This window comes from Syngnathus typhle, linkage group LG20 (assembly GCF_033458585.1).
Source record: "Syngnathus typhle isolate RoL2023-S1 ecotype Sweden linkage group LG20, RoL_Styp_1.0, whole genome shotgun sequence".
Classification (NCBI taxonomy): Eukaryota; Metazoa; Chordata; class Actinopteri; order Syngnathiformes; family Syngnathidae; genus Syngnathus; species Syngnathus typhle.
The window spans coordinates 5,400,698-5,426,656 of NC_083757.1; the positions used below are offsets into that span (position 1 = coordinate 5,400,698).

General features: G+C 49.4%; 2 protein-coding genes and 1 long non-coding RNA gene across 6 annotated transcripts; all 3 read right to left on the minus strand.

The window, feature by feature from the left end:
* Positions 1–123: 123 nt before the first annotated feature.
* Positions 124–6,982, minus strand: LOC133144288 (uncharacterized). The gene is made up of 3 exons (XR_009710639.1): positions 6,337–6,982; positions 4,474–4,518; positions 124–724 (listed from the first exon to the last, which is right to left on the minus strand). It is a non-coding gene; the product is annotated as an uncharacterized LOC133144288 (long non-coding RNA).
* Positions 6,983–9,231: 2,249 nt separating this feature from the next.
* LOC133144247 (trypsin-like) lies at positions 9,232–10,639 on the minus strand. Its single transcript, XM_061266805.1, has 5 exons — positions 10,499–10,639; positions 10,126–10,282; positions 9,798–10,051; positions 9,503–9,639; positions 9,232–9,430 (listed from the first exon to the last, which is right to left on the minus strand). Exons 1-5 carry the CDS (start codon positions 10,536–10,538, stop codon positions 9,281–9,283), a joined length of 738 nt encoding a protein of 245 aa, XP_061122789.1. The 5' UTR covers positions 10,539–10,639; the 3' UTR covers positions 9,232–9,280.
* Positions 10,640–10,776: 137 nt separating this feature from the next.
* On the minus strand, positions 10,777–25,874 carry kmt2ba (lysine (K)-specific methyltransferase 2Ba). Of its 4 annotated transcripts, XM_061266722.1 has the most exons (38): positions 25,472–25,874; positions 23,480–24,794; positions 23,245–23,417; positions 23,092–23,172; positions 22,837–22,996; positions 21,330–21,615; positions 21,094–21,155; positions 20,777–21,004; positions 20,599–20,696; positions 19,150–19,254; positions 18,928–19,041; positions 18,708–18,854; positions 18,542–18,634; positions 18,331–18,448; positions 18,152–18,268; positions 17,879–18,069; positions 17,729–17,812; positions 17,531–17,629; positions 17,383–17,459; positions 17,217–17,308; positions 17,050–17,129; positions 16,836–16,970; positions 16,602–16,760; positions 16,414–16,531; positions 16,246–16,324; positions 16,000–16,166; positions 15,771–15,929; positions 14,738–15,661; positions 13,606–14,644; positions 13,427–13,522; positions 13,249–13,344; positions 13,066–13,160; positions 12,875–13,000; positions 12,540–12,792; positions 12,354–12,464; positions 12,194–12,277; positions 11,991–12,120; positions 10,777–11,902 (listed from the first exon to the last, which is right to left on the minus strand). In XM_061266722.1, exons 1-38 carry the CDS (start codon positions 25,763–25,765, stop codon positions 11,627–11,629), a joined length of 8,061 nt encoding a protein of 2,686 aa, XP_061122706.1. In that variant the 5' UTR covers positions 25,766–25,874; the 3' UTR covers positions 10,777–11,626. The 4 variants fall into 4 exon arrangements, with proteins under 4 accessions (XP_061122706.1, XP_061122705.1, XP_061122704.1 ...); XM_061266721.1 differs by having other exon boundaries at positions 13,606–15,661; positions 22,837–22,993; XM_061266720.1 differs by having other exon boundaries at positions 13,606–15,661; positions 17,217–17,305.
* Between the last annotated feature and the right edge of the window lie 85 nt (positions 25,875–25,959).

A 25,959-nucleotide genomic window follows, 5' to 3' on the forward strand; every position in this document is an offset into this window, starting at 1 on the left:
ACAATTGCACTCACAAGGAATATTGCGTCTTGCCACTATTGTTTACTTTAGAATGAGAAAAAAAAAAACACAATTTCCCCCCCCCCCCCCGACTGATTTTTTTTTTTCCATTTACAACTCGACTCTGGTAAAATGTCGACTAGTCTGGTCGAATTATTTTCGTCTTAACATTGTACTTAAATCTGAACGATGACATACAATTATTTTTTTTCCATTTGATAAAATCAGCAAAAACAATTTGTCAGAATTTTAATTATATAGTTTTTTTTTTTTTACATAAGAACTGGAAATAAAATTGGTACTTTTTGCAGCTATTTTGGTAAAATAACGACCCCCCCTTTAAAATAGTTCGCAAAGTGGTGAGACGCAATCAAAATAATACGGATAGCCGGAATTAGGTGGCGCTGGTGCAATTTGTGTCGAGAAGCTCTCGCGCTCTGACATTATTTACAAAGTCTGGGGGGGGGGACATTACCATGGGAACGGACCACCAGGCAAACGCAAAGACTTGGCACGATGCCCCTCGACAGTTGCTAGGGCACAGTTGTCAATAGCTACCGGGGTAGTGCATGTGAAAATGCGTCGTGATGTATGTTCTTTTTTTTCTTTTTTTTTTTTCCCCCCGAACATCATTTGGTGCAAATTACCTGGCATCCGTCTTTCATTGACTTTTCCCATGGCTGGCCGTGCCGGGAGTTTGCCTGCTTGACCCGCCGCCGCATTCCTGCAAGCAGCGGAGCATCGTGCACATTATTACTAGCATACCACAGCATAGCAAAGAGCAAACAATAACAAACACATTGAACTACGCAAATAACCCCCCGCCCTCTTTTTTCCGCCATGTTAACCAACACGTTCTTGGCTGCAATCTGCCGCCGCCGATTCGCCTTTAAAGGCGAGCGCAACGTACTTAATTAAATTAGAACGGACAATCCCCTCGATGAACACAAAGCGATGAATGCAAACATAAGAAACATCACGTAGCATACGAGTATGAAAGGGATTAACTAAGCGGGAGATGATGGCGTGAAGCGCAAATAAAGGGGGTGGGGCGAGAACAGAAACATGTACAGCACAGGCAGTTAAGGACAGAGCTAATGAATAATGCATTGATGGGAAAATAGAAATCTGGATGATGAATCCGAAATTCAGACGCCGTAAATAGCTTTGCGTCTGTGCGGCCTCAAAGAACAACCGGCATCACGGACTCTTCCGATTAACAAAAAAAAATTGTTCAAGAAGCAATACTGTGCTTTTTTTTTTTTTTTTTTTATACGTCTGTTTTACAAGCCGATGCTCGGAATGCTAGTTTGACAGCAAGCCCCGCCCACATCAGACTGAGTCAAGTTCAAAAACGCTCTGGGCCCATCGAAATGGCGTTGTGTCGTTTGTGTAGCTGTCGTTTTTTTAACTCGAGGTTTAGGATTGAATGTCGCGAGTTTGTGCGGCCGCGCGCATTCGAGGCTTGTACCTCGTGTTTGTTCGTTGCGGCAGAGGGCGGACAAGAGGATCAATCGGGAACAAATCAATTTAGATCAATATGAAGCTAAAAGGGGCCAAAACATCACTGCTTTTTTTTTTTTTTTTGGAACACTTTGTTGTTCCCCTTGTTAGTCGTTGCACAAAACGTCTGTAAATCTATTTTCGCTTTTATGTATGCGTGCAAATAAAAAAAAAACGTTGATCGTGTCTCACCGGGGGAACGACATCTGCTCCTGTCAGCTCGCAGCGGTCGCGGTCAACGTGAACTTTTCACCTTTTCTGTTCATGAATAACACAAATGCTTCACCCTGAGCAGACTGCAACGCTCGGGGTAGAATTTCATGCTGAACTTTAACTCCCGATTGGCTTGATCTTGACTTTTACAAGTTATCCTGACGTGGCTCTGAAAAGCCAACACTAAACGGAAAACAAATTCTCACCGGAATTTCAAATTATTTTTTTCGAATCAAAGTTGTGTTTTTACATACAATCAATTCCCAAGTAATTTCACGTTAACATTTGACTTTATTTGTACCATTACGGCCGCCGGCAGCGATCAAATCGGGCCTATTGACCGCCAAGTGTTGATTCCTGTAAAGGCAGGAAAATAACATCTCTTAAGCAGCGAGCGCCGCGCCGCCATTGTTAGCGCGACAACTCGGCTTTGCGGCTCTTCTCATCTCCGCGGTCGCGAGATCAAAGTGTTGAGAGCCATTTGGGAGTCGGAAAAGATAGCGACGGTGGGGTGGTGGTGGGGCGGTGGAAGTATAAAGAAAATCCGCCGGCGCTTTAACGTTTGTAAACATGTTTCCAGCTCAAGGTTCCGCCGCCTTTTCACTGACGAACGTTAGCGTTAAGAGCACTATACATCGTAGCTGGCAGAAACGATGCCTGGTGGCATTGTTAAGAGCATAATTGGCAGGAATGATGTTGAAATTGAGGCTTTTATGTTTTGACTTGATCGAGTCAGGGGAAACTGGTGTTAAGTCTTTATGGATGTTCTCACCTGAGTACTTGATAATAAGCACTGCAGTAAAGAGGTAGCGTGGAGAAAAAAAAAAAAAAGTCCTCCGACAATTATTCCTATGCTGTTTGTACAATGCTAGGCGTTGAATTATTAAGTGTGTTTCTGACAAAAGGAAGCCAACAAGAGAGCGAGCTCAGGCTGCCATTTATAACAACTATTCCGAGCAGTCTCCTTAAGCAAAATAAAAATAAAATGACAGCGTCTTTTCTTCCTGACAACGCCTCCCCCTCTCCCTCTGTCCCCGTAAGCCGTCTTCATTCCGCATGTCCCGTTCTCGCCACGCCTTTAATGCGCTTTGGCGTGCGCCGGCCACGAGCGCTCGCTTGTGCGTCCCAGACTGGGGTCAGCGTCGTCGATGACATCATCGGCGCTCACCCTGCCGCACTGTCTGGTCCCGCCGGGTCGCCGTGCCTTTGACGCGCTGAGTAACGAACCGTTGCGCATTTGCATTGTCGCCAACGACATCACGATAAGTTTCCACTCTGCAGCGTCACTCTCGGTCACCAGATGCAGTTTGGCCCTTTGAAAGCTGCAAACTGAACACCCAAGGGGTCTGCTTAACACCCCCCCCCACCACCACCACCACCACACACACACACACACACACACTCCCTGCTGTCATTCGGCTATACGATGTCCTTCACTTGGGAATACATTGAGCTCATATGAAGTATGTATGAAGCCCCCCCCACCCCGCTCGCGTGTGCGCAGACAGCGTATAAATCATGAATGACCAGCACAAGCAGGCTCCTTGTGCATGCCGTTACGTTGGTGACACGTTTAGAACATGCATAAGGCAAACGTTGATGCTTTAATAATTAAAAAATTGATTTAAAAAAAAAAAAAAAAAAAAAGGGGTTACCGTATAAAGACCCCACGGCGTGAATATTTGACATGTAGGGCAGCACAGCGCGGGGGCAAACGGGGACAAGCCCGATAAGATGTAGCGTGACTGCAGATTAACAAACGGCGACAGACAAAGAAGGCAGCGCGGCAAAGAACAAAAGATGTGGAAAGCGAGGAGAGCTGCGAGGCGACTGCAGCGGCGGTGAGGAGTGTGCTAAAATAGGTGGCAGACTCCCCGTCGGTGACAGAGCCGCGCGGGGCTGAGGAATTCTCCCCGGACGCATTCCTTCAGTCTTTGCCGTGTTAACCCGTGACAGACCCGTTTAAAAAGATAGATTCAACAACAGAAAAAACAAAAAATGTCGCGGGGGTGATTTGACATCATACATCTAGACAGAAGAGGAATTTGCACGGTGATTTGAAAACGTCGTATTAATGTGGAAATTAAATAAAAATGGCCGGCGGGCTCTTTCCAACATGCTGGACGGCAACAAATCTCTGCGCAAATATGTTCACGACGGAAGGAGGGAAATGGAAGTCAAAGCAAGCAGTTCAAGCATGTGTGAATCAACAGCCCGTGTGTGTGCGTGTCTGGAGACAATGCGCGTGTGTGTGCGGGATTCTGCAAAAACACATTGTGAAAATATCGCCGCGCAAGAAGGGCTCCATTGTGCGGGCCGGGCTCGCGCGACGACTCCGGCGAGGGGGCACGCCGGGTGACAGCAGCACAAATGTGATGAATGCAATCGCCGAAAGGTGCTCGCAATGCGACGGGGGCCTTTTTCATAGACACAAATTTTGTCTGACAATCGAGACGTGACCCACGGATGACCCCTTTTCGGCCGAGACGGTCGCCGCCGCTTTTTTCGACCTCAATTAAGTGTCGCTGTATGAAAAAAAAAAAAAAAAAAAAAGATGGCCGCCCGACACAGTCTGCACACCACAATGACTCAGGACGGAGTAATTCGATTACTCCGATGGCGCATTGACGTTTCGATCGGGCCGCTGAGTTCCATTAAGGGGTAAAGGGCGACATGCCGCACTCGACTGACATTTTACATTGAGAGCAGGAGCTCGTCTGAACTTACATGATGGAAAATACAAAAATGTATTCTCACCTGATCAAAATGGCATCTTCAAAGTTGTCGTTTTGCATTCTCCATCTGAAAAATAAAGTGACAGCGACTGTATGATAACACGGCGTCAGCAACAAATCAACTATGGAAAATAAATATCCCTTGGGTGCTATGACACTGCGACGGGGGGGAAAAAAATCACTTAACACATTTGCGCTCGCCTGACACGAAAAGTGAAAACAATTATAGAGTGACAAAGCAGAAGGCGACAAGGAAAAATGACAAGTCTGCTGCTGGTGTTTTTCTTCCTTTCATGTGTTTTGAATGAAAATGAATTTTTTATCAATACAGGTTTGTTCTGTAAATACACACGACGACTTAAGCGCCGCACGCTAGTGCTAGCTAGTCGACGAGGTTGAAATTTCAGAGCGGCTAGCTAGTTTGAAGGACCGTTGGAAATGCGCAAAAAGTCATGAACGGGCGGTTCCCCAAAAGCCTTTTAAATGTAGCCTTCTGTTAATGTTCAAATTTGAAAGCAATCAGACACATTGTTGTTTCTTTTCAAAGGAGGCCTGGACATAGTCCAAAAAGCCCTAAAATGGATGCGTTGAAACAAAACGGCTGACAGAAACTTGGCAATTTAGCGTCGCCCATCTGTCTACTCCAGTGTTGCTTCATCTTTATTGAGCCAGGGCACTTTATTTCGAAAAAAGAAAGTCTCAAATTTGGTGGCGATCAGACATCATATTATCGAGTCTTTGTCGGACACCTGGAAATGTCCAAGATGACCCCAGAATGGCCGCTTGAAAGCAAAATGGCCGACTTACTGTGTCTTATGGGGTTTTTGGGGTTGCCCTACTTGAATGTATTCGTTGGAAATGATGCCCAAGTGCACAAAATGTCCGCGCATTAGCTTTAGCATCACGAGGAGAGCGATTCAAGATGGGCTTTTAATAACAGAGAAAAATCATTTGCGTGTGGCGGTATCCAGGCCACGGCGCACATTTGAAGTCTCCTTAGGCGGGGGGGGGGGGCTTGTTCCCTTTAAAGGTCGGGTATATATATCAGTCTGCTGACCCTACCACTGAGTTCATTCCATAAGCAGAGCCATATAGCTTTCTCCTGCGAAGCCCCCCCGCCAGATCACGAGCCACCGCAGTTATGTAAGATTACATAACAGCAGGTCTGTCTGAGTAATATTTCATAACCTGAGGGGGTTGGAGGAGTTGGGGGTGGGGGGGCACTACGCTGGTCACCGAAGCCCCCCTCGGAAATGGATTTAGGTGCAGTCAATTTGGGTTAAAAGTGGGAGGGAAGTGGTGGATTTTTCTGAAGGGGGAGTCGAGGGTAAGGTTGAGGTCGGGACAACGGCGAACAAAAGCCATCCCCCCCTAGGTTGGGTTATCGCAAATGTCGGACGGCGGCGGTGTGCTTCGAATTGGAGCAGGCCAGATAGTAATTGCAAGCTAATGTGTGGTTTGATTATTTTTTTTGGGGGGGGGGGGGGGTTACGGATGCTGAGAGAAAAAAGAAGCTGGAGTAAAAAAAAAAAAAAAAAAGGGACAGTGAAAGGAGAGCGGAAGGGGACAATAGCATTTGTGCCGACATCAGAGCTTCGCTTTGACCCGGTTATCCATCAATTTTGTTTTAGCAACCACTGGACGAAAACTCGTTTTTAAGAGTTGAAGAGAGTCTTTCAGAATTTACCTTCCAGTTCCTGCGACGACATCACACGGGAGGACCGAAAAGTCAACGCGTGTTACGCCGCAGATATACGGATGCTTCGAAAAGAAAAAAAAAAAAAAAAAGCGGGCGCCCTCGTTTGGCTGTCTAAACGGGATGTGACGGACACAAGTAGGTAGGGAGCGAGGGAGGGACATTTTGGAAAGCAGGCGGAATACTCACAGATGAATGAGATGGTCACCACAGAAGAAGAAGAAAAAGTCAGCTTCTATATCTTGAGCCCCCCTCACTTCTCGCCGTATTTTTTTTTTTTAAGTCATCCCCACCTCGCTTCTCTCCTCCCTCCCATTTAACCTCGGCCACTGCCGGTACTCGTTCTCCTCTTTCTCCCGCATGACCACGCTCTCCATTTTACCCCCCCCCCCCCTCACAAGGCAGGAATCTCTCAGGGGAGGTGTGTGGGGGGGGGGGTGATAATCGAATGGAACGCGCCGCATCCGAGCTCGCCCTACCTCGCCGAGAGAAGGAAAAAGCCCGTCGCGTTGGGTCTTGGCGGGGGGAAAAGTGGGATCGTAAGATAGCGTGAGGAGAAGGAAGGCGTGAGAAGAAGTGCCTTGGGAGGTGGGAGGGCTGAGAGAAAATGAGAGAGCAAGCGAGGGAGAAATATCCAGCAGAGAGGGAGGAGGCGAAGGAGGAGGAAAGAGGGATTCTTTTCCTCTTTTTAACTTCTTCCGCCGAGAGCTGTGGGGAAAAAGGAAGAGGAGGAAGAAAGACGGGGGAGAGAAAGGAGCCGTTCCTTTTCCTGCTTGGCTGCTGTTTTTTCTTCACGTGCACTTGAACTCTAATCCTGTCTGCTCCCCCCCCAACCGCCCGCCCGCCCCCACCCCTGGCTTTATTCGTTGCTTTCGCTCTCCTACTGCGCATCTGCCTTGCTCACCCTCTCTGGAAATAGTGCGCGAGAGGGAGGGAAAAAGGAGAGAGGGCGAGGGGGACAAAAAGGGGAGAGAGACGTTGACTGTGGGGGGGGAAGGGAAGAAGCATAGACGGGCTGCAGGGAACACAGGGCTGCTCTGTGTGCGTGTGTGCGTGCATACGTCTGACTATAGACACACACAATCGCACGCAACACGACGATGCTAGCATGCTAAGCAGCAGGGATGTGCCCCACATTAGATGCCTGAAAGGACAATTCCTTTTTAATTGTCCGTTTTGAGTGAGCGGTCACGTCAGACTTTTGAAAACAAAGGATTTGGATTTGGATCGAGGTGAATTATTGGAGTTTTGCAGCAAGTCATCCCACTTGGCCACCATGCTTGGTTTTTAAAGGAAACGCACAAAAAGTCACTTTGAAATCAAAAAGACAAACCCCTGCACCACTGTGACCATTAATGACGCTGAAATGGATGCTTTGTATCAAAATGGCGGATTTCCTCGTGTGCCCAAATGGCAAAGGACCAAGACTCTGCATTACAGCATTGCTCCAATAATCTCATCCTTAATGTGTTTTTAAATTTGGTAGCCAGAAAAAAATAGGGCAAGAGTTTGAAGGAGAATGTCACCATCAACTGAATTTTTCACTGACCTCATTTCAGTATAACTAATATTTTGTGTACTAATTAAGACATTTGAATTTAAAAATATATTCATTTAATATTATTTAAAAAATATCAATAATTTTTGCCTATTGCTTAGTGCTGGGGCATTAAATATTAATATTAAAATCATAAAAATCTAATTGAAAATAATTCAAACAACAAATTAAAACAACAAATACAACAACTTATACTGTACTTATTTCTGCGTGACATTTTTTTTTTACAAAATTCTCACACAAAACTTTTAAACTATTTTTTCCCTTTTTTTTTTACATCTCTTATGATTACACAGAAAACCTACATAGCTTGAAATGCATAAAAGGTTTTTTTCTTTTACCACATTCTCCACTGTGTCTTCAATCCTGATGACTTCTGAAGCTTTTCATCGGGAGTCTGATAAAACAATAAACAAGACACAATGAGTGCACACAACACCACAGCGCCCTCATCTGGCAATCAGAAGCACTACATCTCAACAGATATTAAAGTAAAAAAGAAAACCAGACGAGAATTTTACTGTAATACAACCTGCAGAATAATATTAGACATGTAAGACTTAATTATCGTTGATACTGCCATGATTTATGCTTTGGAAGAGGTTTTAAAAGGTTAATTGGGGCGGCAACGTCGTCGTTAGCACCTGTTAGCAATTCTCGTTCGACGATAACTTAATGTTTTAAATAGAATACGCAGTATGTTTGTGCGTTCGTCACTCATTTAATTATTTGAAATTTTTCTTAAAGCTTACCTTTGGGTTCAACTTGCCTTGTGTAACGGGAAAGAAAAACAAAACCCAAGACGTCAATCAAGTGCTGCCGAAGTTTGTGACGAGTTGTGATTGCTAAGTTGCGTTCAAAACTATAGGACAAGTCTACATCCAAACCCAAGACATTCAGTCGTGATAAATAAAGTAAAAATAAAAATAATAATAAAATTACCTAAACTGTTTACTGATAGTGGAAATGTCTAAGCAAAAAAATGTAAGGGCTATCCTTATTTTTGTTTGCTTAAACATCATTTTCCAAATTACAATTTTCCAGGATCGACTCCAAACGCACCATTTGTAGTTTTTGTTGCATGTTAGAGGTGAAGATGTGAACGGGTGATAAAGCTTATTTACGTATTAGACTAATAAATAAGGCTAAAATATGTAATTGTGTATGTGATATTCTTTACTTATTGCTCGTTTTCCCTCCGATTCATTAATTGTAAATAATTTCTCTAAGTATAAACTGTGTTAATGAGCTTAATAAATACATTTTAATTCATCAAGTGTAGGGAAAAATGTAGAACTATTAAAGTGTCTATGTTGCCTCTTACTTGAAAATTGCTAACGGCTATTTTACGCTAAAATAGTTTTCATTAACTTGCATAAAAATACACCAGTTTAACTGCACTGACGTTATATTAAAATATATATATTAAGATGTATTTAATTTCCACAGGCCTAATAACGTGTGCATTTGTACAAAGAAAACATATTTTTGATATTTTGGCGGTTTTCAACAATAAGTGGTAAGCAAACATTTAGAACTGACATTTATTGAATAACCAAGGTGTTTGTCAATGACTTAATAATTCCTCATGACGTTGTTGATCCAGCTGTTGTAGCGACACACGCGGGCGTACACGCTGGGGTGACCCTTCATGGCGCAGTCGTAGCCCCAGGAGACCACACCCTGCAGCTCACCGTTGCAAACCAGAGGACCGCCAGAGTCCCCCTGAAGACGCACGAACAGTCGATTTAGCCGCCGGTTAGTTGGATTTATGTATTTACAATGAAGTAGGCGTACCTGGCAGCTGCTGGCGCCGCCCTGCATGAAGCCGGAGCAGAGCATGTTCTGGGTAAAGAGGTGCGGGTAAGCGTTCTTGCAGATCCTGTCGTCAATGATGGGCTGCCTCAGACACTGAAGCCTGTCGGGGAAGTTGTCTGAAGGAAAGGAATGAATAAAATAAAAAATCCTGACACGGATGGGACAAAATGTCAATAAAGCAAAGTGACGTAAAATAAAAGTCCCAAATTTACTTCATTTGCTACAAGACGGCGGCAAAGCATATTTATTTTCTTCACCGCAAACAATGACTTACTGCCAGGGGCGGCCATATTGCCCCAGCCGGACACCAAGCAGTTCTCGTCGGCGAAGGTGCAACGAGAGGGCAGCGCCACGGTGCGGACGTAGTTGTTGAGGGCGGCCGGGCGGCTCAGCTTGATCAGCATGATGTCGTTGTCCAGGTTTTGGCTGTTGTACTGCGGGTGCTTGACCAGCATGGCTGCGTCAATCCACTGCTCCGTGCCCTCGTTGACGGCGATGTTGTGCTCGCCCAGACGCACTTGGACGCGGCTGGGAGAGGCAAACTTTAGTTGCTGCTGTTTTGGTTAACAATTTCACTTTGTAAAATAAAAAATTCTACTCACGACTTGTAACAGTGGGCAGCAGAGACCACCCACTGGCTGGAGATGAGGGAGCCACCGCAGAAATGGTAGCCGGCGTTGAGCGACACCTGATAGGGGACCGAGTGACGGGGGCACTCAGAACCCCCGACAATCTTATCGTCCTGCTCGGCAGCAACAACTGGCAAATGGTACAGGAGGCTTAGAAATATGCAATTTGGCGGTTGACCTAAATAACACCAAAGTACTACTTTTATGCAGTTCTTTTAAAAAGTACTTTTAGCAAGTGCAATACAAAACAATATGACATAAAAAAGTGGCACCATGGCAGTTGCAATAGGAATACAAAAGAGTTAGCTGAAATCTATACATGAGATTTTTGGAGGAATTTTCTTACATGCTGCACCGAGCAAAGCCAGCAGAATCAGGGCCTTCATGTTGACGTGTGTGCGTGACTGTCCTGAGCAGGAGGCGGTGGACTTATATACACACACGCGGGCATACGCACACACAGTAATGGTAATCTCAAGGTCAGTTTGAGTTGGAGGAAAATAGGCCCAAAAATATTTATCTGGGAAAACAAGCATATGGCTTGAATGACCTTGAGTCAGTCAAACAGTGGCCTGCCACCATCTTCATGCGACTTCTACGTGGACACAAATTAGAAAACAGTCGTTATGGAACAACATTGGAACTTTATTGAACATAAATTAAGAAAAACAAAAAAAAAACGCAGGTAGAAAAATATGTAACAGGTTTAGAAAGACCTTTTTATACAAGTATTTACAAACACAAAAGCTGAAAACACCTTCAGTGAAAAAAAAAAAAATGTGAATTTGGACAGGCAATAATGGTTGTCAAATACCTGCAGGTCAATCAATTTAAGGTTAGTAATTATGCTGCGTTACGTGTTGTCATCTTTGGGACTTTTTATGTTTTTTGAAGGACAAAATGTTTCATCATGAGGTAGAACACATGGAAACACTGACGTGGCTGGAAATTTTACCCACCTCAAAATGCAAACTCTTATTTTTAATCCAACTTGCAAAGGTTTAAAGCACAAAAGGGCTTACTCCATAAAGATTTCTTTTTCAAATATACAAAACCATAACCTATACAGGGACAGTGCAAAAGCATTGGATTATTTCTTCCTAAAAGACACAATATGAACAAGACCTGCGGGATCATCACAGATTTTCTGAGAGTGGGGTTAAAACAATTTGAACTCTACCGGCACCTCAGTAAACCCAAACTGAGAGACTACACCATGAGGCTGCCACGACGGAAACCAAAATAACAAAAAAGCATTGCGTCTGAGCAATAAATAAATATTCCCCTGCGACAAAACGGAACAAAAACAATTGTATGGCGTAAAAGAGCATCACAGCGCCTTGTGCAAAGTCTGTGATTGACCATGATGACATTCTCTCCAAATTGTGACGCTCAAGTACTCTTCTTGTCGTAAAATGTTACTCAACGGAGGTGGGAATTCCCCAGAGGCGTGTCTAAGTCCTACCTCGGGCCGCTAGTTAAGGTAGCGACGGCAGCGTCGGGCGGCGCAGTTGCAACGCAGCTTGCTCTCGTCGTCCTCGATGGGGAACTTGTAGTCGTAGGTGAGCTCCTCGCCGCGGTAGATCTTGCGCAGCGCGAAGATGACGATGTGCTTGCGGCCGTCCACGTTGATGACGCGCGAGTAGCAGTTGGGCTCGCACGAGTGGTTGATGAAGCGCGCCGCGTTGCCCTGCATGGTGGCGTCCACCACGTCAAAGTCGTCGATGCGGAACATGTAGCAGCCGATGCCCTGGGAAGGCGGGGGTTGATTTGGAATCGATCAATTCATCTTCTCCTTTCGAGGAGTGAAACTCAGGCGTGTCGTGTGACTGACTTACTTTGCCGTCGTAATATTTCTCCCGCTTATCCGTCAGCACTGAGCGGATAACGGTGCCGGCGTACTCGATGACCATTTCTCCCGCTTCGATGATCCTCTTGCAGAAAAGCCCCCGGCCGTGAATGAGAGACCTGCGGGAAAAGCAAGATACGTAAGACTCGGGATTCCATCCGACGGCGAGGCGTTGGTCCGTTGTTGCGTCACCGGTAAACGCCGACGGCTTCCTTGGATGTTTTCTCCAGGTGGCGAAATCTCATGGCCATGGGAAGCTCACTGCTGGTGGCACGCCTGATGGAAAAAGTACAGCGAGGACATGTGACCATTTCTGTCTTGTTCCCGTTTTGCTCGTTTCCAAATGACTGACCTGGACGACTTGAGCGGGAACTCGTCGTCCTCCTCGTCATAGGGGCCGAGCGAATCTGGGGGCGCTCGGTGCTGAGACGCCAGGAAGTCGAACATGTCGAACGTCGCTTTCCTGTTCACACACGCGCGCAAAACAAACGTGTCAAATCCAATTCACGCATGGAGCAAAATCAAGATGGCAGCGCACCGCATGTAGACTTCGCCGCGGGCGCAGCCGCTGGGGTTGAGCGGCAACTCCTCCTCGATGTCGCTGCAGCGGTGGAAGCGGAAGCGGTGGCTCTTGCAGTCGCCGGCGCCGCGCAGCTGCTCCAGCAGGAAGATGACGGCGTCGTGCACCACGCCAAGCACCCGCGGCCCGCTCATGCCGCCCAGGGGAAACTGGCCGAGGCGGAAGGCTGCCCGCGCCTCTTGGACGCCGTCGATCACGGCGCGCCAAGCCACTGGCGAAAGGAGACGATAGGGAACGGCGCACGTGTTTTCCCTCTGGTCACAGATGGCGTCTGAAATACATTTGATTCTTACCCTCCATGCTGTTAGCTTTGACGCTAAAGCCGTCATCGCTGGTGATTTCAAAACGCAGGTGAGGCTGGTTCATGTAGCTCCTCTTTTTGTTTTTGGGCAAGGGGACCTCGTCCTCAGAACTGCAACCTAAGCGAGAGGATTTTTTTTGTCACTGCTGCTTCATTCATTTTGGCATGTTCTAGGGGGCAAACCTGCAAGGGGGGCCCAATCGGATAGGTCTCCATGGCGAGCGCTGACCCATTTGTGTGATCCAGCCCAACTGCTCACGCTCTCTGCATTCGGAGTCCTGAGCATAACACGGAATAATCAGAAAATAAACATTATGTTTAGAATGAGTAAAATGTAAAAAAAAAAAAAAAAGTGGATGGGCTGACCTTGGAGACATTGGCAGCGCTGGTGCCGTAATTCTCAAATTCTCCTTGTCCACATCGGGAACATCTTTTCCAGGCTGGATTTTAATTTTGGGACATCTGTGGAAGGGAGCGAGACAATTTCAAAATATGACTTTACGGGCCCAAAGATTGAAGAGGTGTTTTCGCCCAATGCACTTGCCCTTCTTGGCTTGCAAGCAACCGTCGCCGCCCGGCGCTGATGTTCACGTCGCAGGATGCGGTGTCTTTGTCTGCGACGTCCGTCTTTCGCTGGGTTCTGCGGTGCACAAATGTTTGGTACAGATTACGGGCCACATCTTTTGGGCATCTCCGTGTGTGAGATCTTCAGACAAGACTGACCCGTATTCCTGATGATACCCGTGATCACTGGAAGGCTCCTTCAGGATGTCCATCTTGGCCTTTTTTCTTCTGTAAGCGATGGTGCTAGGGAGCTTGACACGTACTTTAGGCGCACTTGCCATCTGTGGGTTGTAAGTTGGCACGCTGATACGGACACTTGGGGACACTGCGGCTCCGCCGGCTGACTCAGGGCTGATCTTCTGGTGGGCGTCTTGGCGTTGAGGAGGTACGGCAGGTTTGCCACCCGTGCCAAGGAGGATGATGGGCTTGGTCCTTGGGGGCTCAGCCTGGGATTCCATGGATCTGTTCATAATCGCTTGAGCCGTTTCGGCTTCCGACAAAAACGAGGCGGGATTACGCTGCACGGTGACGGCCGGCGGGGGGCTGGTCACGCGTTTAATGGGCACCACTCGGTAGATGATTTTGTGGTTGGGCGCCGGTGTGGTGGGCACGCTGGCGAGCTGGGTGCCAGCGCTAGGTTTGATCGTAACGCGAGGGATGGGTCGCTTCAAGGCGTTGCTCTTGTGGAGCATTTTGGCAATTTGGCTTATCTTGCTGTAAGTGGGAGAACTTGTGTTGAGCGTTTGATACGTGTTGGTTCTGGGGTTCTTCAGCAGGATCTGACCTTCGCTGTTGACTAAGAGCACCTGAGGGGTCGGCGCGACACTGGCGGCTGCCGCCGAAGTGGGAATCGTCAGCTGGGTGGGTTGCTGTGACGCAACGGGCTTGTCCAAGCGGATGGCGACGGTTTTGCCTCGCATGACGGCGGGTTGGACGTTTAAAGCGTTCACCCCGTTGAAGAGAATGGGCGAGGCGACAGCGTTCGGGGCGACGGAGGTCACAAGCTGGACTGACCTGGGGGGCAGCAGCACCTTGACGTTCGGCGGCTGCTGCTGAGGGACGACTCTCTCTGGCAAAAAGGACTTGATTTGGGGAGTGTGGCGTATTTTTTTGACAATGACTCTCTTTACGGGCAAGTTTTTAGGCTCGGGAGAGTAGTCCGGGTCATTAGCGTCATCTTTGAAGCCTTCGGTGGAGTCTGTGGAGGACGCATTGTCATTTTCATCGGCTTGCGTGTTACTCGCAGACATCAAACCGACGTCGTTGTTGGCATCGGAACTCCCGGCGGTACCTTCGAGAAAATCGGCCTTGGCAGATGTGTCGCCGCCATCCATCAGCACCTCCTCGCTTTGCACCATGTCGAAAGCGTCGAGGAAAACAGGGGCTGGCTGATCTACGGAGAAGCTCGTACCTTGTTCTACCTCGTGGCTAGAATCCAACCTCTTGAGAGCGACCGTCAGCTGCTTTGTGGGCGAGTTGTCGTCGGTGTGAATGGGAGCGCCGCCGCTTCCCGCGTCGCCGGCCTCCTCGCTGCAGTCGCTCTCGGAGCCGTCGTCGGCGCCGTCCAACTGCGAAATGGAGGGCGTGGAAGGCAGGGCTGATGTCTGCGAGCCACCAGCTGCCTCGCACACGACGGTGCGGGTAAGTTGAACACTGTGGTCTTCATCTTCGGAGTCTGCTTCCGGGATTTCCGCATCCAGCCGGCCGCCTGGCAACATGTTATCACTCAGCAGGGTGTCCTCAAACGCGTTGAGGACCGAGGCCACCGCAACCTCGGTGTCGGCGTCAAACACGGTGTAAGGCAGCTCCAAGTGTCCATCTGCGTTATCGGGGGCTAGCGAGATGCCGTTTGTCGTCGCCACGGCCGCGTCCTCCGTCTCGGACGACTCCAAGAAATCTTGGGGAACCTCGGCAGACACGGGAGTGGTGATCTTGAACGCGTGCCTTCCCCTGGGGGAGCCGTGGCGAGGCGAAAACCCGGCGGACATGGGTCGAGGGGGCGAGCCCCAGCCGGGCGAGAGGGAGTTCTGTCGCGATAAGGGAGGAGAGCTCGGCGAAAAGTTGGAAGACCTCGGCGGGGGAGCGCAGCAGGGCTGGATGGGGCTGCCAGTCGGGGAGGAGCTGCAGCGGCTCCTGGATGAAAGCCTTCGGCGGCGCTGAGTGTTCTCCAGGTCCCGCAGAGTGAAAATATGATGCGATTTGGAAGCCGCCGAACCTTCAATGAAAAGTTAAGAAACTGAACGACGCGTTTCAAATTTACGGATTCATCCTCAACATATAAAAATGGACTGAATTGACTCGCAAACATCTTTCTGCCTGTATACCTGGAGACGGGAGAGGTCGGGAAGTCCCCCCCGCGGGCCTCCTGGTCTGCGAGTAGCTGTGGTGCTTGTACGGCGAATTGTGCAATTTGGAGTTGGGCGATGGAGTAGCAGATGAAAGTGGGCTGGACGTGGCGCTTAAAGTGTCCAGAGTCTCCATATCTGGGAGGGACATCACACATTTAAGCACCTAAACACTGTTGAAGAGTCACAAGCGACAATGGACTGTTACCCCTGCGCAAGTTGGGACTGTGGACGATGGTTTGATTCTTCTCTTGATCATACTTCATGAGGAGCTCCTGTTCCTCGCCGGGCAGGGGGCTGCTGACCTCCGTCACCTTACAGGTGTACTTGCAGTGTCGGCGCGGGTCCACAGTGCTCCAGTATAAACGAGAGCACCTAAAATAAAAACGGACAAATTAATCTCTCATCTTAAATGATCTCAAGTTTACAAAGTTTCACAAAGAGGTCGGCTTACTGGTATCCGACAGGGTATAACATCCTCCCGTTGGATGAGATTTCTGACAGCACGCCGAGTTTCTGGATTTGCAGAGACCCTAAAAAACAGAAGTTACGTTTGTCGTTGTCATCATTGTCTCATGTGGATAATACTAAAAAGGATAACCACGGTATTGTAATCAAATACCAATGGTCATATTGATGGATTCAGGCTCGAGGCCTGTGAGGAACTTCCTCTTCAGCGTGATCCCTTCAAAGTCGACGTAGACGCGCCGCGAAACTTCAAATCCATCCCCGGACACAACCTGTGGTTGTAAAATGAATTAGTACCCTCAAACGTTTATTAAGAGTAGCAACAGCGTTGCTCACACACACCGCCGCACTGACGAGATCCGTGTGTTTGTAGCAGTAGACCTTCCGGTCCCGCTGGAAAACACAATCGTGGGCTCGCGCGCACATGAAGTGGAAGTTACTCTGGCAGGTGGAGAGGCAGCAGCCCACCGTGGCACCCGACAGCCCACAGCGGTCGCAGCGCTGACGAGACAGAACAACAACAGTGAGCGGCTCCCTCTGTCTGGAACGACTAAGCGCGGTTCGATGTGTACGTACCAAGTGGCGCCCCCTGTAGACGGCAGTGTGTACTTGATGGAGGGCGCCGTTGTTCTCGGAAACCTCCGCCGACCAGATGCAGCAGTTGATGTGGGCCCACTCGTTCTGGCCTAAGTACAGCAGTCGTCCTTCGTCCTGTTAAGATTAGCAAACATGTTGATTTGAATCGTGACATGGTGCAACGACAACACCAAAAAATGCAGCTTCATCTTACTCGGGGAGCAGAGTCACCATGGCGTTGACACAAAACACACTGTCGGCAGTCTTTGACGGCTTCCACATCCTTCATCCCACCTGCATGGGGCAAAACTGTTACACTTCAACCCGTTGGTCCCCAAGTAATTGTGAGCCAATGCGGCTGCTATTAAACGCGTTTCATACCTTTGCTCTCCCGAGGCTGGTACGTCCTCTGCGTCCACTGCGCATAGCTGTGCTCCCTCGAAGGCGGGATTACCGCTTCGGGGAGCATGCTGCTGCAGAGCAAAGGATGTTGGTAGGTTTGTGGACGAGTCACTGCTGCAATATGACCGCCGTGCATTGGACTTACCTTGGCAGGTCCTCGGAGAATGACCTCAACTTGTTTTGATGGTGCGCAGGAAGCCAGGGGAAGACTTGGACCATCAACTGTCGGAGCAAGCGATGGTTATGTTAGAATAAAAGGCCAGACTATTTTAAATTGTCTCTTTTAAGCTTACCTTGGCATAGTGCTCCCTGGCCTGAGCAATGGCGTTTTCATCGTCTTCCTCCTTCAGCCACTTTCTCATCACAGAAACGACATCGGCATGGAATGCTTTCTGAGTGGGTGAAAGAGAGCAGTGGGAGGTGTCAAAGTTATACTGGACATATGCAGCATAATTTTTAGCAACATTTCTCACCACTCAACTCATACTCACAATGGATGTGTAATTGCCCCCTTTCAACTTCTCGTCCATGGCTTGGAGATCACACGCTGGTGTCTGTTCCCCGACTAACTCGGACTAAAGTGCAAACGCATGCTCGTTAGGAGCAGCAAATAACGACAACTGCTTCCGTGGGCAGCGTACCGATTGGCAGAGCGCCAGATGATGAGTGGCGTCGGAGGCGAGGAGTCCACCCAGCACCTCCCGCAGGCCGAGCAGCAGTTGGCTTTGCAGAAGCTCCCTTAGGCTTTCGTCCTCACCGGTATGCCGACGGCACGGGGAGCAGGTGAAGACGGCGTCTTGGGGTCGGCTCGACAGCAACCCCTTCAGCTCCTCTGCAATGGGAGACAAACCAAAACGCTACATGGACTGAGGCTCGAGAAGACAAAAGCACTTACAGCTGCAATGCAACCTCACCTGAGAGACCCTCACAGGTGTGATGCACCCAGTGCTCGCATCTTGAACACTGAATCATCCGCTCCCGCTGGCTGCTGTCGTCGTCGTAGCACTTGCTGCAAACGGTGCAGAAGTCGCCTGTGTAGACATTGCGTGTCAGTCGCTACCATGTCGGGAAACAACTTCAGTCAGCGAGCAACCTTTTTCGTAAAGAACGGTGCAGTTGGGGCAGAAGTTCTCGGCGTGGTTCCAGGCCACGTCCCAGGATTTTCCAGGCGTCACTCCGCAGCTTTTGCAGCGGATGCAAGTCATGCAGAGCTGCGGGGCAAAAAAAAAAAGGTTAGAAAACTCACAATAAAAAAAATGTCATGAAAAGTTATTAGCTTAGATAAAAATATATTTAAAAACAACCCAGGGTAGACTGCAGTTCATTGGTTTGGGGTAGGTTGGTCCCAAGCAGGAAGGATGGTAGGAGGTTTGGCATCTCTTGCATTGCAACACAGGCTGCAGAGAGATAACAGTGTGAGTGGAGCCAAGCTTATTTCGAACACACTCGGCCAAAAGTTGGCTTTCACACCTTGGACAGCTTGCTTCTGCGCCCACACACATGGCAGAACTTGCAGCGTCGGCAGCACCAGTTCTCCTTGTTCCCGGCCAGGGGCCGCTCCTCGGCCGAGAGGCAGAAGTTGTGGAAGGGCTCGCAGCATATCTGGCAGAAGATCATCTGGGGGTAAAGATCAGGTCATTAGGGAGAACGACAATCAGGCAGGAGGTGGACGGAAGGGCCGGGGGGTTACCTCATGACGACCTTTGCTGGCACACAGCAGACAGACGGGCTGAGGTGTGCTGGGGACAGACGTGAGGACGCTGAGGCCACCCATTAACCACACATTTTGAATTGCGCAATCCTCCTGGGGGGGGGGAAGACCATTGTATCCTTTAATACTTCAATTCTACTGTGCCGTTTCCAGATCCCTTTTTCCACCCGAGGGACGTGAACGGCAAACATGCAAGCCTACCTTAAAATCCACACGGATCCTCGTCTTGTCAAGCAGCGGGCCCTTCTGGGGAAATCCGCTAGGAAACCCCACAGGGGCGCTGTGCGACGAACCCTCTGCGGCATTCTGGGAAGGAAGGAGACAGTGTGGGTCAGTTCCCGGCGGCCTTTGCAGCCCCACTCCTTCTTGTCCGTCTTGGCCATCATCCCGGGCACCGTCGGCTTCGTCCACCGCGACGTCTTTGTCGCTCAAAGCACCGAGCTGCCGCCGCTGCGACGGCGCGTCCCCTTGAAAGCGTAACGTGGTCGCAACCTCTGTCAGAGCCGAGTGGCATGTGGACTTTGGGCTCCCTGGGGGTGGTGGCGACTCATGCCCGGGCAATGCGCCCCGTACCACAGGTGGGGGCAAGCGGTGCAGTCGCAACACGAGGACACGTGAAAGGGGCGGCGGTTCAGGCGGACTCCCTGTTACGAGCTGCGGCGCGATGGCATGCAGTGCGTGCGGCTCGCTAGGCTGCGTTAGGGGCCGCATCAATTTGGGCTCAGATTGTTTTAGGTATGGATCCAGGCGCTGGGGCGACTGCGGCAGAGGATCGGGGAGGCGGTATAAGTGTACTCTGAGCTCCCGCTGTAGTTTGGACACGGGGCTTCCGGGTGGGCCGGGACAGGGGAACGTATCGCTGGGCGCCGTCTCTTCCGTGTTCTGCAATCCCTGCGGAGGAGGGGACTGCCTAAGCCAACCAGCCATACAGGTTCCAAACGCTACACTTGCATAGAGGCGCATGCAATAGACAAAAGGAAAGAGGCCTCCTGTCAGGGCACTACTGGATGTTAGCCAGGGTAAGTAAGCAAGTAAGTAAGGCGGGTCAAAGGTCAAGAGCGTACAGAGGCATGCTTGTTTTGAAGTCTGCTGGTTTTTGGCAAAGGGCAAGTACCATTTGAATTCAATTTCCCATATAAAAATAGTACCGCAACCTTATTTCCTCACACCTCCCAGAAAATAAATCATGCAGCCATCTCAGTTCATCAGCACAACTGCTCGCACACGTGCTAACCAAAACAGCAGCACCTACCCGCGCGCGCAAACTGCCTATCGGGACGATTTCAAGCGTCTTAATGTTTGCGGTCAACTTCATTTCAAAGGTGAGCTTTGCGTTTTTCTTGCGGCCACTCGGGAATGTTGCATGCCTCCACATCTCACTTTGCTTTGGTTGCATTTCTATCTAGCTATTCCTTTTTCTTTTTTTAAACACCATTTTCACTAATAGAGGTCAGTGGACAAAATAAGAAAAGAAAAGAGGCCGGAGAAGGAAATTGCTTGGAAGTTGTCTTCTTGCTAGGAATTTCTCAGACTGCCAATCAAATTTGGCAAGAAAACAATAGCAGGAAGTCAAAGTATTCCAAATAATTTCGCCCAGGAGTTTAAAAGAGCTACATGGGAGGAAAGAGAGACGCTTGCAGGCAATATTACCTTGTAGGCTCTTGGTCTGCCTCCTTTGGAAAATGGCCGCCGTTGCTTCACCACCTCATGAGCAGGATCATGACGTGTCGACAGTCCATGTCCGAGATCTCAAAAAGAACACAAACCTTAGAAAAAAGTTCCATGGGTTTTTTTTTTTTCTTCAAAGCACTGGAGAGTTGTTGTCTACCTTGCCTAGAGACCATTTTCTCCTTTTTGAACGCTCGTTCCTCGTCCTCTGCCTCTTCTTCCGACTCGGATTTGAGTAGGCTGCTGAAGGAGCGTGGCGTGATGTCACGCAAGGAATGCTTTCGAATTTTGGTCGGCACTAAGGACAGCGACTTGGGCGACTCCCCGGCGGCGCACCAGTTGCCGTCGTCGCTGCTTGACAACGGTGCTGAAATCTGCCGGGCCCGGACTGACAAAATGGAGGCAAAACAAGGTTAATTTGATTTTTTGGGAGAATAACCTTCCCCATTACCTGGACATAGGAACACTATTACAAACCTGTAAATTGTTTGACAATGCGCTCCGTCTTAGTTGCTTCAATTCTATCGCACCTCCTGTATCTGTTGACAATACAGCACAAAAATGTGTTCATAAAATAAATCATATTTCTTTAAAAATACTGCTGTGCAATTTTATTTTCTTCACTTCGCCCTCTGGGGTAATAGTAGCACCACCTAGTGGCCAGAGTGAGCAAATGCTCATTTGAATGGACGTACACAACGGCAATTCCTTACATGCAACATTGCCGCCTCTTGTTGGGCCCGCCAAACTTGGGCTTGTCGCGACAGTTGGTACACTTGGCGCAATCCGTGTCTACCAGGCAGCCTCGGCACGTGCCGCAGCGCCGCGAACGCACGCCGCCGGGCTTGTAGCGGCTCAAGATTTTGCGCTTTCTGTAATTGCGGCCTCGCCGCCGCCCGCGCCGCCGCCAATGCTTCTGCTGATCCTCGAGGGGTTCCTGGGAGACAAGCCACTGAGCCCCGCTCTCCGCCGAGATGTCCTCGTCCTCGTCTGCGACATCTGCAAGTAGGCAAGGGAGTGGTTGGATAGCCACTCAAAAGTGTATTAGCACATTTAACAGGAGCCGCAGGCTTCTGTTTATGACTGGGGGAAGCAATAAAAATGTATGTAATTTTATTTAAAAACAAATATGCGTGGTTAAAACACTATAAATCACAGGATATGGCATTCATGGACCATTATGGAGAAAAGACCCGACCAGAAGGGCAGAACAAATAAGCAATGGATGCAGGCAGCTTTGATGAGCAAAATGGAGAATTCATGTTGAAGACCCCGCCAGCATATAACATTTCTGCCAGGCAGAGAGTTCCAGCTGGCTCTTTAGGTGTCTTGTGTGCGAACGTGAATCCATGAAGGCAGGTTTTTGGACAGCAAGCTACAATTGCGTCTAGCTGCCACAAGGGGGTGGCAAAGCACTACTTTTAAACTACATAGGTGACTTGTCTTATTGGACAGGGGTTTTGCTGGAACAAAAACGCTGAATAAACGGGATTTGCAGCAAAGAAAAATATGAGGAGTCTCAAATAATGCATAGTAAATAAAAAAGAAAAAGAAAAAAATACTTCTGTATTCTGTCTAGCGTTTTTGTCCGTGTCTTTTGTGTCAACATTGCAGATGAGCATAACAGCCATATTCTTGAGAATATGCAAATTAGTGTATTATGCGTGAAGTGTGTGTATTCTTTGAATGTGGTGCGCGATTGTCCCTACGTGTGGCTTCAGGGCAGTGAGTCTAATGGTCAAACAGCACTTTCTCACCTCATACAGAGTGATGGCCGATCGACCAGTGTTGGGTAAAGCTTTCCAACAGCGGTGGCTAATCTGTGTGTGACAAAAGATAATTTTTGCTGGCAAATAATTGACTTACAACTACATTGAGCTTAAAAGAAAAGGTTTGTATTTTTGTTGGAGTGGGGGGGGGGGGGGGGGGGAATTGGTGAGTCGTGTTTTTCTTTTATTGGGGGAGGTGGCTTTAAGCTTTACGGTTGCTGCAAGTGCACTGTGATGTGCTAACGTGAAGATATTTTGGATGCCTTCTCAACTGCCCTCTTATTTGTCTACTCGCTGGCTTGAACGGAGGATTGAAACCAAGCAAAAGGTAATCTACACGGTTTGTGTCACACAAGAGGATCAGCCGGGACTAAAAAATGGTTGTGCACTTTTTGTCCAATGTGCCAGTTTGCAAAAAGAAAAAAAAAATACAGGTGTACTTGGGGCGTACCTTCAATTGCGGGGGAGAAGGTGATCCCCTCCCTCTCGTGCAGTGGTAGGGCACTGAGTCGGGGGATGTCGTCGGGCACCATCGCCCGCGGCTGGCCCAGGGCAACCGCCGCCGCCCGGCAAACGTGCTTGATCCTAGGACCGGCCAGAGGTTGCTCCTGCTGACAGAAATGACGTTTGGAGAAATAACAATCATCAGTCATTATTACATGTTTTAACCCTAAATGAAGAGATGAAGCACAAACAGGCTTCTTACCTGAGGACACAGTTTCGGCGCGCGGTTGGCTCTCCTTTTCCTCCGTCCCCTCACCGCCACCTGAGTGTCGCTGGAGCTCGACTGTTTGTACGGAAAAAGACCCGATTATTTTGGGGTTTTCACACACGGGTTGGAAAAGAACGCCATGCTCACCTGCGACAACTTGAACTGCTTCTGCTGGTCGATCTTGATGAGCTGCACTTTGGCTTTCTTCAGCAGGTGCAGCATCCTCCTGTTGGCTCCGCTCAGCCCCACAGCACGGTGCCCGGACACGCCCACCTCGGGGGCCGCCGCCGCAGCGCCAACCTCACCGCCGCCCGCCGCATCTGCGCCGACAAAAAAGATGGTTAGGAGCATCCCATCTTCAAATAAAACGAGTCACGCTTACCATTCTCGTCGGCGTCTTGCGGGGATGTTTGCGAAGACGTCTTGGGGTCGCTGCGGACAACTACGGAGAGCTTTCTCACCACGCCAGGAGAGTTCGTTTCCTCCATGGTGAGTTTGGACTTGCGTCGCCTCTTCTTGACGTGCACGTTCAAATCGTCCCGACGAGTGGCGGCGTTTTCAACCCGTGCGGAGGACTGGCCTCTCTTTTCTGCCAGCTTCAAGGTGAGCCGCTTGAGTTTCTTGTAGAAGTCCAGGTGACTGGTGGCAAGAATCGGTCGTGCGGTGAGCTTCGCCGATGGACGTGACCTGTCAGCCACGGGCGCGGCGGCCTCCCCGTCCACATCGTAAAAAGAGTCTTGAGAGGATGTGCTGGTCTTCTCGTCTTCTTTGGGTGTGTTCTTGAGCCAGGAAGACAAGTGGCCTTTCGGGAAGGGCACCACGGCCTCATCCAAGAACCTCTTGGGCGTCTTGATGACGCGGGCCGAGCGTGCGGTGGTCACGGCTGAGGAGTCGCGCTGCTCCACCGTGGAAGCGGGTTCGGGTTCAGGCGGAACGGCAGCATGCTGCTCGGGGACGTACGCGTAGAACACGTGTTTGATGCGCTTCTTTTTGGGGCTGGCGGTGGTAGCGGGCAAGGCGGGTTTAACCTTCCTCCGCTTGCCAAATACGCACTTGCGATGGTATCGCTTGATGCTGCGATGCTCGGGCAGCACATGCGGCGGAGGAGACGGAGACGACCTCCCTTCCAGAGGCATGGCCGCCTCCGGACCGCTCTGGGTGCCCGCCTCCGCACCGATCTCCGGGGACGCGGCCACTTCCTTTGTTAACTTTTTCTTCAGGCCGCGCTGCAGGGTCGCCGCCGACAGCCTGGCGCGCTTGGCGGGCCGCGGTGATGAGGCGGCGTCTGGCATTGTGACCTTGACTTTATCCTCCTGCCCCGCATTCTCGTCTTTTCCCGCTTCCTCGGTTTGTCCCGCTTCACCGAGACCAATCTTAATGTCATTTGCTTCTTGCAACATCTCCATCGGAGCCTCTTTGTCTCTACCTTTAACGTCCACCCATTCTTTCTTCGAGCACCACGGTACGATCGTCCCAATCAAACCTTCGTTTTCTTTGGAGTTTTGTGGCACAATCGTGCCGATCAGCCCGTCGTCTTCTTCTTCTTCCGTTTCTTCTTTGGCGTCTTGCGATACAATCTTCCCAGATTTGGTTGCAGGAGGTGATTTCACAATTTTGGGAGGTTGAACAGCTTTGGGAGGTGTCACTCTCCTGGATGAATGAGCCGTGCTTGCGCCAAACCCATCAAAGCTTTCCTCCTGATGAGAAAAACACAAAGATAAGGAAAACCCATATTGGTTGACTTTAGCGGAGACCACATGAGGTTCTTTTAGAAAAGATCTTGAGTTTGTACAAGAGGGCCGAGCAATGCAAACAAACAATACTGGCAAAGTACTTTTATATTTTAGTCAAATTATTTGTGTGCAGAAATTGTGCACGGTCCTTCAACTAACAAATGCTCAAACTGCTTTCCACCATGGAGTCAGCTGACAGCTCCAGCGTGGAAAGTATGATGATCAACTTGACCATTGTGACGTTTTTCCCACGACACGACAAAATAGATGCAAACCTCAAAACGAATGCAAGACGTCAATTTAAGACGAGCGCTAGCGAAACTTTACTGCACGGTGCTCGTTTGCATAAACAACCGTGGCTAACAGCTCAAGTTTCCGCTTTGAGGGAGTCGATATTTGTTAAAAACATGCATGTTTGCGTTATAAATAAGCAATTATTTCCCGCACAAGAACAGGAAATCGGTGTTGGTCCGCGATGGAAGCCGAAGCTAAAGCTACATTGCCGCGAGTAAATCAAGAGGCTTCCACATCCTTTGTAATTCCTAAACAACAAGTGCACCCAAGCGCCATTTCTAGTGTGTTTAAAACAAGTGAGACATTTTGTTGTCAAGGCGGTCTAGCTTTATGAATAGCTCGCTCACCTCATCGCTCGACTCGAAGCCCGTTTCCCCCAGCCGTCCATGCTTCTCGGCCACGCCGAGTAGGCGCAGCAAGGCCGGGTCGTCGCTCAACGCTAGGCCGATGTTTACGGGCCTCGGCCTTCCATCCGTCGATTCGTCGTCGTCCAAGCTCAGCCTTCCGCGTTTGCTTCGCTTGCCCAGCCGGAGTCGGCCGACACGACTCGCGCACGGGCGGCCCGGGAAACGAGCTCGGGCGACCGTCTGGCCGCTCAAAGCCACCGCGGACGACGACAATCCGCCACCCGAAGCCGCCATTTTTTAGCACGACGTCAGCGAGAAGAAGAGCGCGGTGTCTGCCGACGACGGGCGATGCGAGCACGCAAGATGGACCTAGAGTGCTCTGCTCTCGGCCACTGCCAGAAGGCGCGAGATAGGAAGGGAAGACAAGTGCATCATGGGAAAAAAAGTCTTATCGCCACTTTGTTTTGTTTGTGAGCACCACTGTCGTT